At 38.9% G+C, this 16,362-nt stretch overlaps 1 protein-coding gene across 2 annotated transcripts; it reads right to left on the bottom strand.

Moving 5' to 3' along the window:
* Positions 1-653: 653 nt before the first annotated feature.
* LOC122941434 (meteorin-like protein) lies at positions 654-15,722 on the bottom strand. 2 transcript variants are annotated; one of them, XM_044298689.1, is made up of 5 exons: positions 15,608-15,722; positions 14,218-14,618; positions 13,051-13,110; positions 2,931-3,053; positions 654-2,855 (listed from the first exon to the last, which is right to left on the bottom strand). In XM_044298689.1, the coding sequence occupies exons 1-5, from the start codon at positions 15,709-15,711 to the stop codon at positions 2,740-2,742; spliced, it is 804 nt and encodes a 267-aa protein (XP_044154624.1). In that variant the 5' UTR covers positions 15,712-15,722; the 3' UTR covers positions 654-2,739. The 2 variants fall into 2 exon arrangements, with proteins under 2 accessions (XP_044154624.1, XP_044154623.1); XM_044298688.1 differs by having other exon boundaries at positions 654-3,053.
* Between the last annotated feature and the right edge of the window lie 640 nt (positions 15,723-16,362).

Here is a 16,362-nt window from a genome sequence, read left to right as displayed (position 1 = left end):
GCTACCCCATTACTGACAGGTGGCAGAGAACATATACACCTTTGTAAATGAGATCAGCAGCAGTCTGTATATACCTTCAACTTTAGTTACTCAGTTACAGTTTTGCATTAGGTTAGCAATGGATGATCTTCTAGTGAAATTGTGGTTCAGAGCATCTTTTTGGTCTATGAATTTCAAATGAGTCATCAGTCTTTTAAAACTCATTTCTTAGGAAATGAATAAAGCCGAAACCCTTTTCTGCTAATGAAATATTTGCTGGCTGAAAACTATTATGGAGATGTGATGGAAGCAGATGGGGGAAGTTTTTAGGTGACAGATACCATTCAGTGGTAGGAGAACACAATTACTCTCAGGACATCAGTTTCACTCTATTGCAACTTCAGCATATCCAGGGTGAAAAGGGAATGAGACTGAGAAAGCACAGTAAGTGATAAGACAGCCACATCCTTCCAGTCTTAATCCCTGATACTCTAAACTTCACTAGAAACTCCAACACCCCATTTGCACAGCCATTTGTCTTTTGTTTCTGTTACAATAGTAGTCAATGCATGACTAATTAACCATGAATATCAATCATCTTTTGGGTGAACTGCACAAGCTAGCACAACACAAAGCCATGTAGATATGGTAATTCTTACTCTTTTATTGCATTCTAATACGAACTCCAACAAAGACCGGATGGCCCTGTTACACTCTGCTGTCTACCATCAATATAATATCCCTAACTATTAAGAAGCCAAGACATGGTATTGTTTTATAAAGTTCTTCCAGACTTAACAGATTTGTGTCACTGCGTAGGTTCTCAAAAACGTTCATATAACTTTAAGATGTATACACTGCTCACACTGGATACCTTGTTTTACTACTAGAAATTATCCTTAAATATCTGTTCAACTTTAGTTCACTCTGTGTATTAAGTATGCAAAGGAAATCTGTAGTAGGACAGCCTGTTGTGTCTGCTGCTCTACTGTCATTCTCTGTATGAATTTCTCTTAGGCTGGACCCTGTTTTGTTATGTTTTTGTCTTTAGCCAAAACTAGGTCCACATGGCCTCCAGTCCAAAAAGGGAATTATAACTTTTTTCTCTTTAGGATACACTCCCTGTGTTGTCTTAAAAGCTTCATAAAAATGCCCTGGTGAACAAGGTCATAAAGATTTTGGTCTGTGAGTGGATGTACAGGGCAGAGAAGATTTGATATTAGTGAATAGTACCTAAAAAGCATCTTTTAATTTAAAAAGGGAAATGGACAAATCTCAGCAAAAGGGCATTGGGAGATTTAAAGTTGCTGATCACATCTCCCAACAGAAATTGAAAAATGATGAGGGAAGCATGGCCATGGGAGCAAGCAGTAGTCTGGTTACATAGACATCTGAATGCTGCCAGAGGCCTCTCAGGGAAGTCATTTGGCATCATAAGGTTGCCTAGGCAAGCATATTACCTGCTATCTCACTGTCACTTTTAAACTTTTGAGTGCAAATGCGGTTGGCAACATAAGGTGTCCTGGAGATAGCGGAGTACAAGCAGTTGCTCAGGGTTGAATGGAGATGCAGCGAGTATGTATGGCTACCACTCCATACAAGCTCAGGGCCCTCGGTATAGTGATCCACAGGAGCCCCAGTCTGACCTTTGCCACTCAGAAACTTATCCCAAATCCTGTGGATTGGGGATAAGAATTTGCAGTGAGGCAACCACTTTAAGTTGATCTTTTTGTTTGATGCGAAGTAAAGACGGAAAAAAGTACTACATGTAACATTTACTATGTATCCTTTTTCAGTGCAATTATAGTAATTATTCATAGTCATTCATTAATCAAGATTCCAAGAATTAAATATGATTATGTACCCAGTCACAGTGTAACCATCACACATGCAACAAAACTATTGCAAACTTCATGTAATAAAAAAATGTTTTTCAAAAAGTCGGTTTTATCATACTCGGTACTATACACCATGCACCTTCTCATACCCATTAAGTACATGGATCCTTCAGAAAATCTGGCTGTGTTAAATGTTATAACTTAGGCTTGTTACAGGTCTGCGTTAAAATAGATCTGTAAAAACCAGTCCCTAAAATGCGCTGCCAAAGTTCCATCCGGCCCCATTCACTATAATGGGGACTGGCAGAAATCTGTCTGCATCCTGGCAAATATGCTGAGGAGCGGCCTGACAAATACTGCTGTGCTCAGCAGTTCTTGTCCAGCTGCTCCCCGGCCGGTCCCCATTATAGTGAATGGGGCCAGACAGAACCTCAGAACAGCCTGTCGGATCTGTTTTAACGCAGATGTGAAACAGGCCTTATTTGTTTTAAGGCTCCACTCAACCTCTAAGTTGTATAAAGACATACTACAGTGCTCATAGAAGTGTATGGGTCCTTATTACACCTCTCTGTGCCTCCCATTTCATATATGAAAACTGTAGCAACTTCCATTGAATGTAAAATGTATAATATTTCGAAAATGTGTTTGCATAGAGAGCATCATTTGGCTCTATTTTATGAGCCCCGAGGACTCTGTGTGCCAAGGTAATAGCGGCTTTATCCTGTGCATGAACACTTACCTGTACTATTACAAACAATGCTAGACATTCAAGTATAAATGTGGTATATCATTATGATCCATAGAAGCAATACAGTAAATGTATCTACACATTAAATTTCAACACATCACTCGGAAAATGCAAATATTCAATTCAAGTTTCAAAAGCAATTAAGAAGAATTAAATATTCCATAAAAACAAAGTTTATATCTGGAAATCACAAGGATTACTTCTCAACCTTTTGGCTTTTTGGTAAATCTCTAGAAAGTCCTTATATCGAGGGGCACATCCCAGCCAGGCGTCCCCAAAATGTTCACTGCCTGTGAAAAGAAATTCACCATCACCTTTCTTCACTCTGCACTGCAATAACGTACTGATGGGTCCATTCCACGTACCAGTGAGGTCATCTGGTTGAAAAATACTGTTTCTTTGTCTGTGAACTCTTAGAGCATTGATATCGACTCGAGAAATCTGTGTCTCCATGTCATGGGTAATGCGTAGAATCGAGCCTCTCACCACTAAGGGATTTAAACAAAAACATATTAAAACAAAAAAGTGGTAAAAGCAAATACAACATAATACGGGCCCATCTGCCAAGACCTTAAGTGGTAAAAGCCTTAATACTAATTCCATCTCTATTAATAAATCACCAGTGAGAGAGACATATATATATATATATACAATTGCAAGAAAAAGTATGTGAACCCTTTGGAATTATATGTATTTCTGCACAAATTGGTCATAAAATGTCATCTGATCTTCATCTAAGTCACAACAGTAGACAATCACAGTCTGATTAAACTAATAACACACAAAGAATTAAATGTTACCATGACAAATGACATCTCCAAGAACTAATTGGAGTGAGGTGTCAGCCAACTGGAGTCCAATCAATGAGATGAGATTGGAGGTGTTGGTTACAGCTGCCGTGCCCTATAAAAAACACACACCAGTTCTGGGTTTGCTTTTCACAAGAAGCATTGCCTGATGTGAATGATGCCTCGCACAAAAGAGCTCTCAGAAGACCTACGATTAGGAATTGTTGACTTGAATAAAGCTGGAAAGGGTTATAAACGTATCTCCAAAAGTCTTGCTGTTCATCAGTCCACAGTAAGACAAATTGTCTATAAATGGAGAAAGTTCAGCACTGCTGCTACTCTCCCTAAGAGTGGCCGTCCTGTAAAGATGACTGCAAGAGCACAGCGCAGACTGCTCAATGAGGTGACGAAGAATCCTGGAGTGTCAGCTAAAGACTTACAAAAGTCTCTGGCATATGCTAACATCCCTGTTAGCGAATCTATGATACGTAAAACACTAAACAAGAATGGATTTCATGGGAGGATACCACAGAGGAAGCCACTGCTGTCCAAAAAAAACATTGCTGCACATTTACAGTTTGCACAAGAGCACCTGGATGTTCCAGAGCAGTACTGGCAAAATATTCTGTGGACAGATGAAACCAAAGTTGAGTTGTTTGGAAGAAACACATAACACTATGTGTGGAGAAAAAGAGGCACAGCACACCAACATCAAAACCTCATCCCAACTGTGAAGTATGGTGGTGGGGTCATCATGGTTTGGACTGCTTTGCTGCGTCAGGGCCTGAACGGATTGCTATCATCGAAGGAAAAATGAATTCCCAAGTTTATCAAGACATTTTGCAGGAGAACTTAGAGCCATCTGTCCACCAGCTGAAGCTCCACAGAAGATGGGTTTTGCAACAAGAAAACAACCCAAAGTATAGAAGTAAATCAACAACAGAATGGCTTAAACGGAAGAAAATACGCCTTATGGAGTGGCCCAGTCAGAGTCCTGACCTCAACCCGATTGAGATGCTGTGGCATGACCTCAAAAATGCGATTCACACCAGACATTCCAAGAACATTGTTGAACTGAAACAGTTCTGTAAAGAGGAATGGTCAAGAATTACTCTTGACCGTTGTGAACGTCTGATCTGCAACTACAGGAAATGTTTGGTTGAAGTTATTGCTGCCAAAGGAGGTTCAACCAGTTATTAAATCCAAGGATTCACATACTTTTTACACCTGAACTGTGAATGTTTACATGGTGTGTTCAATAAAAACATGGTAACATTTAATTATTTGTGTTTTATTAGTTTAAGCAGACTGTGATTGTCTATTGTTGTGACTTAGATGAAAATCAGATCACATTTTATGACCAATTTGTGCATAAATCCATATAATTCCAAAGGGTTCACATACTTTTATACTTTTCTTGCAACTGTATATATATATATATATATATATATATATATATATCAGGATTAGGAATTTTAACTTCTGCCCAGTCAGAAGCACAACTCTACCCTACCCCTTGTAGTTAGGCTTTGTAGATAGAGGGCATACATACAGTGGGATGCGAAAGTTTGGGCAACCCTGTTAACCATCATGATTTTCCTGTATAAATCGTTGGTTGTTACAATAAAAAATGTCAGTTAAATATATCATATAGGAGACACACACAGTGATATTTGAGAAGTGAAATGAAGTTTATTGGATTTTCTGAAAGTGTGCTATAATTGTTTAAACAAAATTAGGCAGGTGCATAAATTTGGGCACCACAAAAAAGAAATGAAATCAATATTTAGTAGATCCTCCTTTTGCAAAAATTACAGCCTCTAAACGCTTCCTGTAGGTTCCAATGAGAGTCTGGATTCTGATTGAAGGTATTTTGGACCATTCCTCTTTACAAAACATCTTTAGTTCATTCAGGTTTGATGGCTTCCGAGCATGGACAGCTCTCTTTAAGTCACACCACAGATTTTCAATTATATTCAGGTCTGGGGACTGAGATGGCCATTCCAGAACGTTGTACTTGTTACTCTGCATAAATGCCTTAGTGGATTTTGAGCAGTGTTTAGGGTCGTTGTCTTGTTGAAAGATCCAGCCCCGACGCAGCTTCAGCTATGTCACTGATTCCTGGACATTGGTCTCCAGAATCTGCTGATACTGAGTGGAATCCATGCGTCCCTCAACTTTGACAAGATTCCCAGTCCCTGCACTGGCCACACAGCCCCACAGCATGATGGAACCACCACCATATTTTACTGTAAATAGCAGGTGTTTTTCTTGGAATGCTGTGTTCTTTTTCCTCCATGCATGACGCCCCTTCTTATGGCCAAATAACTCAATTTTAGTTTCATCAGTCCACAGCACCTTATTCCAAAATTAAGCTGGCTTGTCCAAATGTGCTTTAGCCCACCTCTAGCAGCACTTTTTGTGCTGTGGGCGGAGAAAAGGCTTCCTCTTCATCACTCTCGCATACAGCATCTCCTTGTGTAAAGTATGCCGAATGGTTGAACGATGCACAGTGACTCCATCTGCAGCAAGATGATGTTGTAGGTCTTTGGTGCTGGTCTGTGGGTTGACTCTGACTGTTCTCACCATTCGTCGCTTCTGTCTATCCAAGATTTTTCTTGGTCTGCCACTTCAAGCCGTAACTTGAACTGAGCCTGTGGTCTTCCATTTCCTCAATATGTTCCTAACTGTGGAAACAGACAGCTGAAATCTTTGAGACAGCTTTCTGTATCCTTCCCCTAAACCATGATGGTGAACAATCTTTGTCTTCAGGTCATTTGAGAGTTGTTTTGAGACCCCCATGTTGCTACTCTTCACAGAAAATTAAAAGAGGAGGGAAACTTACAATTGACCCCCTTAAATACTCTTTCTCATAATTGGGTTCACCTGTGTATGTAGGTCAGGGGTCACTGAGCTTACCAAGCCAATTTGAGTTCCAATAATTTGTTCTAAAGGTTTTGGAACCAATAAAATGACATTTGTGGTGCCCAAATTTATGCACCTGCCTAATTTTGTTTAAACAATTATAGCACACTTTCTGTAAATCCAATAAACTTAATTTCACTTCTCAAATATCACTGTGTGTGTCTGCTATATGATATATTTAACTGCCTTTTTTATCGCAACAACCAACGATTTATACAGGAAAATCATGATGATTATCAAGGTTGCCCAAACTTTCGCATCCCACTGTATGTACTGTGACTAAACCAGAGTGTCTTTTTGGTATCCTCCTAGGGTACATGACACTCCCCTCCCATCCACCAACTCAGCTAAACCCCTACCCTCAATCCTGTGAGATCCACAAACAAAACATTCCCAATACAGGGTGCCATTTTAGACTCAAGGTTCAGTAAAGCCGCTCTGAACCTTGGCATATTCTTCTCTTGGATAGTACCAGACAATATTTAGTATCATTAGGTAGTATGCATCTAGCATTTGACTTTTTATTTTAAACAATGAAAATGAAAGCAGAATGAATCAATAATCTCAATGCAGAAAACTTTTTATTCCATAAGCTGCATTTTTTTAACTTTCTCATACATCATGAAACTAGTTTGATTAAGTGAAGGTAATTTCTTCAGTTGACTGCATAGATATTAATCTTCATTCCTTAACAAAGAACTCGTTTGTGTCACTTGTGGAGACTAATTTGGTTTCTGGGCATTTATGGGACTTGGATAAGTGATGTTCATAAGTGTGTTAAATCCTTGCTTGCAAGATTAGCATTTTATTTTTTAGATTTCACATAAGCAATAGTGGCAGGGGCTATATTAAAATTCTCTATATTTTACAAATATTTGGGTCAATATTCGTCATATATTTGCAAATTCAAGATTATTTTATCGGCAAAGTAATATTCGTGTAATGCGCGTCAAATACAGGCGTGGGTCACTTTTGCTACATTTTACAAGCTGCTAGAAGTTTCCTGAGACTGGAGAAAATGGTTGGCATGGCAGAACATTAGAAAATAGCTTTATATGCAGTTATAGTGCTCCAATATATTCACGATTGAGCAAATCGGCACTAACAATGCAAATATTTTGGCGCAATGCATGAAACTTCACATTTTAGTAGGTCCGCATGTACGTACGTATGGACAGCAGAACCTATCACACTACCTTACACACTGCACTGCGACAGCTACACTATATCCGGATATAACCTACACTGACTATCTCCCACTGACTATCTGTATTATATATATATATATATATATATATGCTATCTAACTATCTATCTAATGTAGTGTGGAAAGCACAGAGCACAACAATGACACTGCTGTCTCTCTCAGAACTTTAAAAAACTGTAGAAAATGGCTGCTGGGAGGTTCTTCTATAGTAAGGGGTAGGCAACTTTCCCATTTGTTGCTGGGGATGTTGCTAAGCTCTGACATTGCAGCCTTCTCATTGGCCCACAAGCAAGAAGGGAGGTTACTGAAAATCTAGAATATTCGAAATTACGAACATATATCACTATATTCTAAATATTCACAAATTCTTAAAGTGCCGATATTAGCAATTAATATTACGATTCGAATATTCGTGATCAACACTAATAAGCAATTTAAAAAGCCATTTTAAAGATATTACTGCCTTTCATGAATTGATGTTGAAATTCATCCAAAAGATGTACATTTAATGTTTGTAGGGTTTTCCTTCCTCAACTAGTGGTGAGTAAAGACTTATGGGGTCATTTATTAAACTGGTGTATAGTAGAACTCGATTATTGCCCATAGCAACCAATTAGATTCCACCTTTCATTATTCACAGCTCCTTTGGAAAATGCAAAGTGGAATCCGATTGGTTGCAATGGGCATCTCAGACAGTTTTACTTGATAAATGACCCCTTTATAGTTCAACCTCAAATTTGTGCATTTGTTTAGTGTTTTAGTAAGTCCTAATATATATATTTAGTTACTTTCTATATAGGCAGAAGTCTACCTTACGACATAGAATCATGATTTTTTGGGGGGAGATTCATTAATAGAATAAGCATCAGTGCAAACATGTGCTCTGTAAGTGCAATCCTTACTACAAGGAATTTATGTGATTTTAAAGAGGCTCCGTCATCAGGATCAACCCTATTAAACTGGGCATATAGCCTGGTAGGGTAGCTGAGTAAAACTATATATATATATATATATATATTTTTTTTTTATTTTTTTTTTGTAGATGCCGGCATTGTGTAGAAATTTACACTTTTTATGCAAATGAACCATTGGTGCATGCAGTTTGAGCACTGCTTCAGCAAAGCCTCCATTTTGCTTCAAACCCCTTCCCTCCCCTTAGATGGACAGCACTAGACTTCATGTCTAGCGTTGAGTTCTCGCGTCTGCACACACGTTTATTAGCACGGCATGTGCACGTCACGTCTTCTTCTGCCTGCTAGACAGGGAAGAGGCTTAGTGTGCACGCAAAGTTTAAGTCACTACACCGGGAAGTGGAGGCAACTGCAAATAAAGCTGATGGTGCCTCCACTCCACTAGCAGGCTCTGTTTGCACAACAGCTAAACGTTATACAAATCTTAAGAAAATCACAAGCAAAATGTGACTTCAGTTTTTCTCCACTGGGAATAAAATAACGCTACAATCTTTGGGTTACATTATGATTGCGATTTTTTGTTTTATAGAGGATGTGGAGCAAGTACATACAGTATTGATAACCTATCTTCAGGATAGGTCATCAATATCTGATTGCTGGGGTTTAACTCTCAGCATCCTTTCTGATCAGCTGTTTGAAGAGGAGGCTACACTCGTGCAAGCACTACTTCCACTTCATTACACTGCTGTTGTCTCAGAAGTCTCAGCAGTACAGTGTAATTAAAAATTCTTGTTCCATTCACTTCAATGGAATGAGAACTTGTTATTACACTGCGCTGCCACTAAAAGTGAGACAATGTGTAGTGTAATCTTGAAGAGGAAGCAGTGCTTGTGCCGCCTTCGTTCAAACATCTGATTGACAGGGGTATCAGGAGTCAGACCCTCACTACTCAGATATTTATGACCTATCCTGAGGATAGGTCATCAATATGTACTGGCTGCACAACCCCTTTAACCACCTCCCGACCGCCTAACGCAGGGATGCTTCCTGCGGGCGGCCGGGTTATACCTCAATGCGCAGTGCGGGTCGGCAAAAGGCGCAGAAGGAGTTGGTCACCAGCCTGCCAGCCAATGATCAGCGCTGGCAGGTTGGTGACTTTTAAAATAACAAACCACCAGCCATATAACACATTATATTTATAAATATAATGTGTTATATGGCTTCTGTGCTCTCTGCTGGGTCCATTTCGTCGGTTGTTCCAGAAGAGAGCACAGTTCACAGTGAGTACACCAAGCACTACATATTTAGCCCCAGATCACCCCCCATAACCCCAATTCACCCCTTGATCACCCCTGTCAATCACTAGTGAAAGGGAAAAAAGTGATCAGTGTAAACTGTAACTTTTTTTTTCTACCAGTATTGACTGTTAGGTTTAGGTCCCTTTAGTAGGTAGTAGGTAGTTAGCTTCAGTTAACGCCCAGCCCACCGCACCGCAGTCACTGATTCGCTGATTAGCATATCGCTAATCAGCATTGGCACTTTATAGTATCTGTAAGTGATCAGAACTGATCACAGTCAGATTTATAATAGTATTAGTGTCACCTTAGCTCGCCCTCCACCCAAAACGCAGTGTTTGCCCGATCAGGCCTGATCAGTCGCCCACACGTGCGTTCACCCACGCCCGCCCTGCCGCAGTGACAAAATGCATATATTTTTTTATCACTGCACAATCACTACACAAGCGCTGCAGCGATAAATAAATCAGTTTTGATATTTTTTATCAATCGCAGCGGCTTCCTGTACTTCGCTTTTTTTTTTTTTTTTTTTACCTTCTAGGTGGACCAAGCAATCAACCAGCTGCAGCACTGATGTGCTTTCTGACAGAAGCATTGCGCTGCTGTCAGATTACACAAAAATCAGTGTATGCGGCGCTGCAAGATGAGATTTCTCCTCTGCAGTAAAAAAGATACGTTTGCCGAGGCTTATGAGCTGAGGGGCGGTGTTCATACGCTTTGGCAAACACTTTGTATATAAAAAAACTAAATAAAAAATTCCGGCAATGATTTATTCATCCACATCGATTGATGTGAATGGAAAAATTAAATAAAAAATTCCGGCAATGATTTATTCATCCACATCGATTGATGTGAATGGAGAAATCAGGTTTGCCAGGGATTATGAGCTGTGGGTTTGGATGTTGGGCGGAGCTCCTATGTCCTGGCAGATGCCTTTCCCCTCTTTTTTTTTGCACATTTTTTGGCAGATTTTTTTCATCCACATTGATCGATGCGAATGAAGAAATCTGCGCCGTTCATTTTTCCTTTCAGCCCACAAATCTCATTACCCATATGCTCAATATAAGGAGAATAAAAACTCCTAATGCTGGCCATACATGTAATGATTGCGGAGACCCTCAAATGCCAGGGTAGTACAAACACCCCACAAATGACCCCATTTTGGAAAGAAGACACCCAAAGGTAATCGCTGAGGGGCATATTGAGTCCATGAAAGATTGAACTTTTTGTCACAAGTTAGCGGAAAGGGAGACTTTGTGAGAAAAAACAAAAAAAATCAATTTCCGCTAACTTGTGCCAAAAAAAACTTCTATGAACTCGCCATGCCCCTCACGGAATACCTTGGGGTGTCTTCTTTCCAAAATGGCATCACATGTGGGGTATTTATACTGGCCTGGCATTTTAGGGGCCCTAAAGCGTGAGAAGAAGTCTGGAATCCAAATGCCTAAAAATGCCCTCCTAAAAGGTACTCATTGGAATTTGGGCCTCTTTGCGCACCTAGGCTGCAAAAAAGTGTCACACATGTGGTATCACCATATTTAGGAGAAGTAGGGCAATGTGGTTTGGGGTGTATTTTTACATATACCCATGCTGGGTGAGAGAAATATCTCTGTAAATTGACAACTTTGTATAAAAAAAATGTAAAAAGTTGTCATTTACAGAGATATTTTTCACACACAGTATGGGTATATGTAAAAATACACCCCAAAACACATTGCCCTACTTCTTCTGAGTACGGCGATACCACATGTGTGACACAGTTTTGCAGCCTAGGTGCGCAAAGGGGCCCAAATTCTAATGAGTACTTTTAGGATTTCACAGGGCATTTTTACGCATTTGGATTCCAAACTACTTCTCACACTTTAGGGCCGCTAAAATGCAAGGGCAGTGTAAATACCCCACAAGTGACCCCATTTTAGAAAGAAGACACCCCAAGGTATTCCGTGAGGGGTATGGTGAGTTCATGTAAAATTGTATTTTTTGTCACAAGTTAGTGGAATATAAGACTTTTGACAAAAAATAAAAACTTCCATGAACTCACTATGCCCATCAGCGAATACCTTAGGGTGTATGCTTTCTGAAATGGGGTCATTTGTGGGGTGTTTCTACTGTCTGGGCATTGTAGAACCTCAGGAAACATGACAGGTGCTCAGAAAGTCAAAGTGCGTAAATTAATGTTTTTGCACCATAGTTTGTAAACGCTATAACCTTTACCCAAACCAATAAATATACACTTATTGCATTTTTTTTTTATCAAAGACATGTAGAACAATAAATTTAGAGAATTTTTTTTATAGAAATGTATTTTTTTTTGAAAACTTTTACAACAGAAAGTGAAAAATTTCATTTTTTTGCAAACATTTCGGTCATTTTCGATTAATATAAAAAAAAGTGAAAATGTCAGCAGCAATGAAATACCACCAAATGAAAGCTCTATTAGTGAGAAGAAAAGGAGGTAAAATTCATTTGGGTGGTAAGTTGTATGACTGAGCAATAAACCGTGAAAGTAGTGTAGTGCAGAATTTTAAAAAGTGGTCTGGTCATTAAGGGGGTTTGAGCTAGGGGACTGAGGTGGTTAAGGATTATTTCTAATTTACCCACCCCTAACGTGCATCTGTCACCATGATTGACCCTATTAAACCAGTCATACTGCCCTGTCTAGTTGATCATGGTGATTTAAATGAACCCTCTTTGTCTGCAATTGGTATTTTCGATGCAGATATTTATTTTTTTAAGTTATATGCAAATTAGATGCTTGGTGCACTGAGGGGGTAGCCTAGACCTTTGGAGCACCACTACCTGTTGCCATTCGCTCTCCCAGTGAGATTGATAGGATCAGGCATGCTCACTTCTCTGATGCCTGGCCCTGAAATTTCATGCATGCACCAGCAGCAGTATTATCGGCAATTCTGCAGTGAAGAGCTCACAGCAAGGAGGACTGCACTGCAAAGATTTCAGCACTAGGCATTAGAGCAGTGAGAATTGCTGGCCTCTGAATTTCACTGGAAAGGGGAGAAGGTCGGGAGAGGCAGAGGTGAAGCAGTGCTCTGAAGTGCTCAGTACTCCAAGCATCACATTTGCATATAACTGAAAATGTAGGAATTTTTCTGCATTGACAATACCAATTGCAGACAAAAAGGGCTAATTGTTGTTACCTTGATCAAGCCTACCAGGTAGTATGCCTAGTTTAATAGGGTTGATCACATCTTTAAATGTGGGTAAATTAAAAATAGTCCTTAAAACAGAAAATCACAGGTGCTCTTTAAGGGCTCAGAACTACATTGATTTATCCTTAGACACTACAACTGTGGTAAATTCAAGTTGAACAGAATTTGAGAAGCATGGTTTAGGACACCTACCAAAGTCACTTGTGCAAACAGCCATGAGAAGGTCTTCATCATCACAAGGTCGACAAGCATCTAGACAGAAAAAAACATTTATTGATAATTAACAAAAAAAAATGAATTACAGTAAATCATAGCAGCTCCTACAAAGGTTTTGAGATTTTTCTATATTTTTAATCTTTCATAATTTGGGACCATTTATCAATGTCATAGCATCAAACGTGTCTCATGTGACCCTTTATCATGGTCCAACTTTCAAAAGCAACCTCAAAACCCACCTCTTGAGGAACGCTAAAACCTACAATAATCCTGCTGCCACTACACTACCAGCTGAACAATTTCTACTCCCCTACTGTCTCCTTCCCCCTCCCTTGTAGATTGTAAGTTACCACAGTTTTGCACTTGTTTTGGTGTTATGTATGTAAATTCTTTTCATAGGTGGAGGACCCTAGAATTTATGGCACTTTAAAATTTATAATTTATCCACATAATAAATCCCTTGACTTGTAACCAGACCAAGATATAGCAAATTATGTAAAAAATAAATAAATAGCAAAACTATCTATCAATCATGTTTAATTTATCTAACCTATAACAATATGCCTATACAATAGAAATGAGTGACACATCGGCTCAAAGGCTCAATGCGCCATACACAAATATTGGATGAAACGCATAATTACAGAAGTTCAGGCAACTAAAAGAGGTTAGTGCAGATGATACAACCTAAAGAGAACTGCTCATGTTAAACATGCAGTCCTATCTGTAAGAAGAAGGAAGAGCTGTGCCGATAATTACAAGTTATCCTGTAATTTCCCACACAACTAAAAAAAAAAATCTACTTAGACATTCATGCTCTAAAGCCTCCTGCCTGCTGATGAGACACCATGGTCAATGAGATAGGTTTGATTTAAATGGTATGCTCTATCCATGTATATGTGGTATCTAACTTCTGAATTTTTAACTTAAGTACATTAAAAATTTACTTTGATAACCTTGTGGTACTGCGGGAATCATAGCCCAAAGTTTCACTAGGTTCTATAAGTTCTGAGCTTAAACCAACATTCTCTCTAGTTTCAATTTCTGCACAGAAAATATATGCACTACAACAGTAATATCAGTGTGTTTTTTCTTTGCTGTGTGCTTTTTATTTGCTGACATACTATATGGGCACACGCTTACCTTCCACTAGTGCAAGCTTCTGAAATACAAGTCCTGAAGTTTGGTTGTTGAGGAGCTCGTACTGAAACCCAGCTGTCCTCCTGCTAAGATCGCTATGTGGACTGGCTTGTAAGAACAGAGCTAATCTCTGAGAATTGTCCATGCCAAAGCAATGTACCTTCTTTACTCCATCTACTTCACTAACTAGAAGGTGTAGTTCTCTTCTCCTCTCCACATAGAGGTTAGCTCCTTGAAATTGTGAGTGAGGCTTAATGCAGATAGTGGTATGTTTGCTATTGATGAGGGTGGGTTCAAGAATAACTCTTAAAGCTTGTACTGGGTACATCCATTCCAACGAACCCTCTGTACACCGCAGGTGAACTTGTTCCACAGCTCGAGAGCCAGAGTCCCAACTGAGACCACTACAAAACAAATGATCTATTTAAAAAATGTCATATTTTTGGATTGCTTTTATCAAACAAAATAGATATCCTTCCTAATCTCACATCTAACAATACCCAGTCATTTGCACGGATGATAATCTCTACCTCAAACCACCATGCACTGAAATGGTTTTCCAACATATAGATAGTCATTTCCACAGATCTGCTGTACTGTATATGTGGCCATTTGCAGTGTTTGAAGCTTTCACTCATTGGTCAATATAGTTCGATTTTTATTGGACATCCTGAAAATGACCAACCTGAATGACTAGCCTAAGGCACAATACTTATTGTATGGTAATTCCCAACACACAATTCTGAAACTTCATTTATCCTGATTTTAGTATAATACAGATTCCTATTCTACACAGTTTTCACATAGGACCACACAACTCAAACAAATTCCCTATGACATGAGGGTTAACTCCACTCACGGTGATAACATTCTCCCAGTCAGCAGAAACCTTATCTTGGTGTTAAATAATCTCTTACCACCAGCATACAGAAGAATTGTACAATGTAATAGCAGGAAACACTACATAATACATTGTTGTTGTTAGACAGATGGTTTAGGTCGAAAATTAGCGATTTTACATTTCTTCTAAAACTCAAGAAAAAAATTTGAGAAAATAATTTGTGATTAGAAATCCAGGGTACATTCAAGAAAAAGTACTGTGTACATAATAGTCATCCTTTCTATACAAAGCAAAGTTCTAAAATGAAAAAATAAAATAAAATAATGAAATTAAATATATAATACCTAATAAATAACTTAGAAATTAGTTTAGTTATACACCAAATCATTTAGAAAGCATGCAGCATACTAATAACTCAAATAAATCCCATTTGACTGAGAAGCAGGAGCAAGGAACCAGTTCATACATATAGCATATCTCGTCAGGAATCACATTTGCAATTATTTAATAAAATGTTAAGCATTTCCATGTGTAGCACTGTGCCATACAAACCTTCCTTTCCAGCTACAGAAGTCCCCTGTCATGCACCACATTTCCCTGCTGGATAATACAGTTGATAGTAGGAGCAGGACCAGCGGTCTTCCTGACTTTTGCATTTTGTGACCCCACTGTGTTATCTGCTCAATAGACAAGACTTAACTGGATACATCTGTCTGCAGCCAGACCGCCCTACACATGTCCTCAATTAAAAACCTCTTCCATTCACAGTGCAGAATTTAAAAGGAAGACTGGACAATATGACAGATCTTTAAATGTTATACCTAGTATTGCTATATGATTCAAGCTATAGTGTAGAAAAACATATTTCATTTCCTGGGCTTTTGCTCTTCTACAGCATATAATCTACATAGAATGAATGCATCTTAACAGGCTAATACTTTCTTAAAAATATATAATTCCCTTCTACCACCATCTCTTTTGAGAGTGCATGTCTAATTTATCAAGGAGAGGAGGATAGGATTTTTTTTATTTTTTTTTAAACAGTGCTACAGTTGTCCACCTGTATGTGGTATTACAGCTCAGCCCCATTCACCTCAATGTGGCTGAGTCTTACTACCAGACACAATTGGAGGGCAGGTTTGACACTGTGTCTAGATAAACACTGTCATGTTTTTCTTATTCTCTTAAAGTCCAACCAAACATTTACATTTTTCAGTCAAACCTAAGTTTTACTAAGCAAAAGTTTACAGGAAGAGATTCACTCTGGCAACTTAGCAAACCCCTGCAGTGTAACAGGCACCATATAA

This window comes from Bufo gargarizans, chromosome 6 (assembly GCF_014858855.1).
Source record: "Bufo gargarizans isolate SCDJY-AF-19 chromosome 6, ASM1485885v1, whole genome shotgun sequence".
Classification (NCBI taxonomy): domain Eukaryota; kingdom Metazoa; phylum Chordata; class Amphibia; order Anura; family Bufonidae; genus Bufo; species Bufo gargarizans.
Note: the sequence above shows the minus strand (reverse complement) of the source record. Positions and strands in the feature narration are given on the sequence as shown.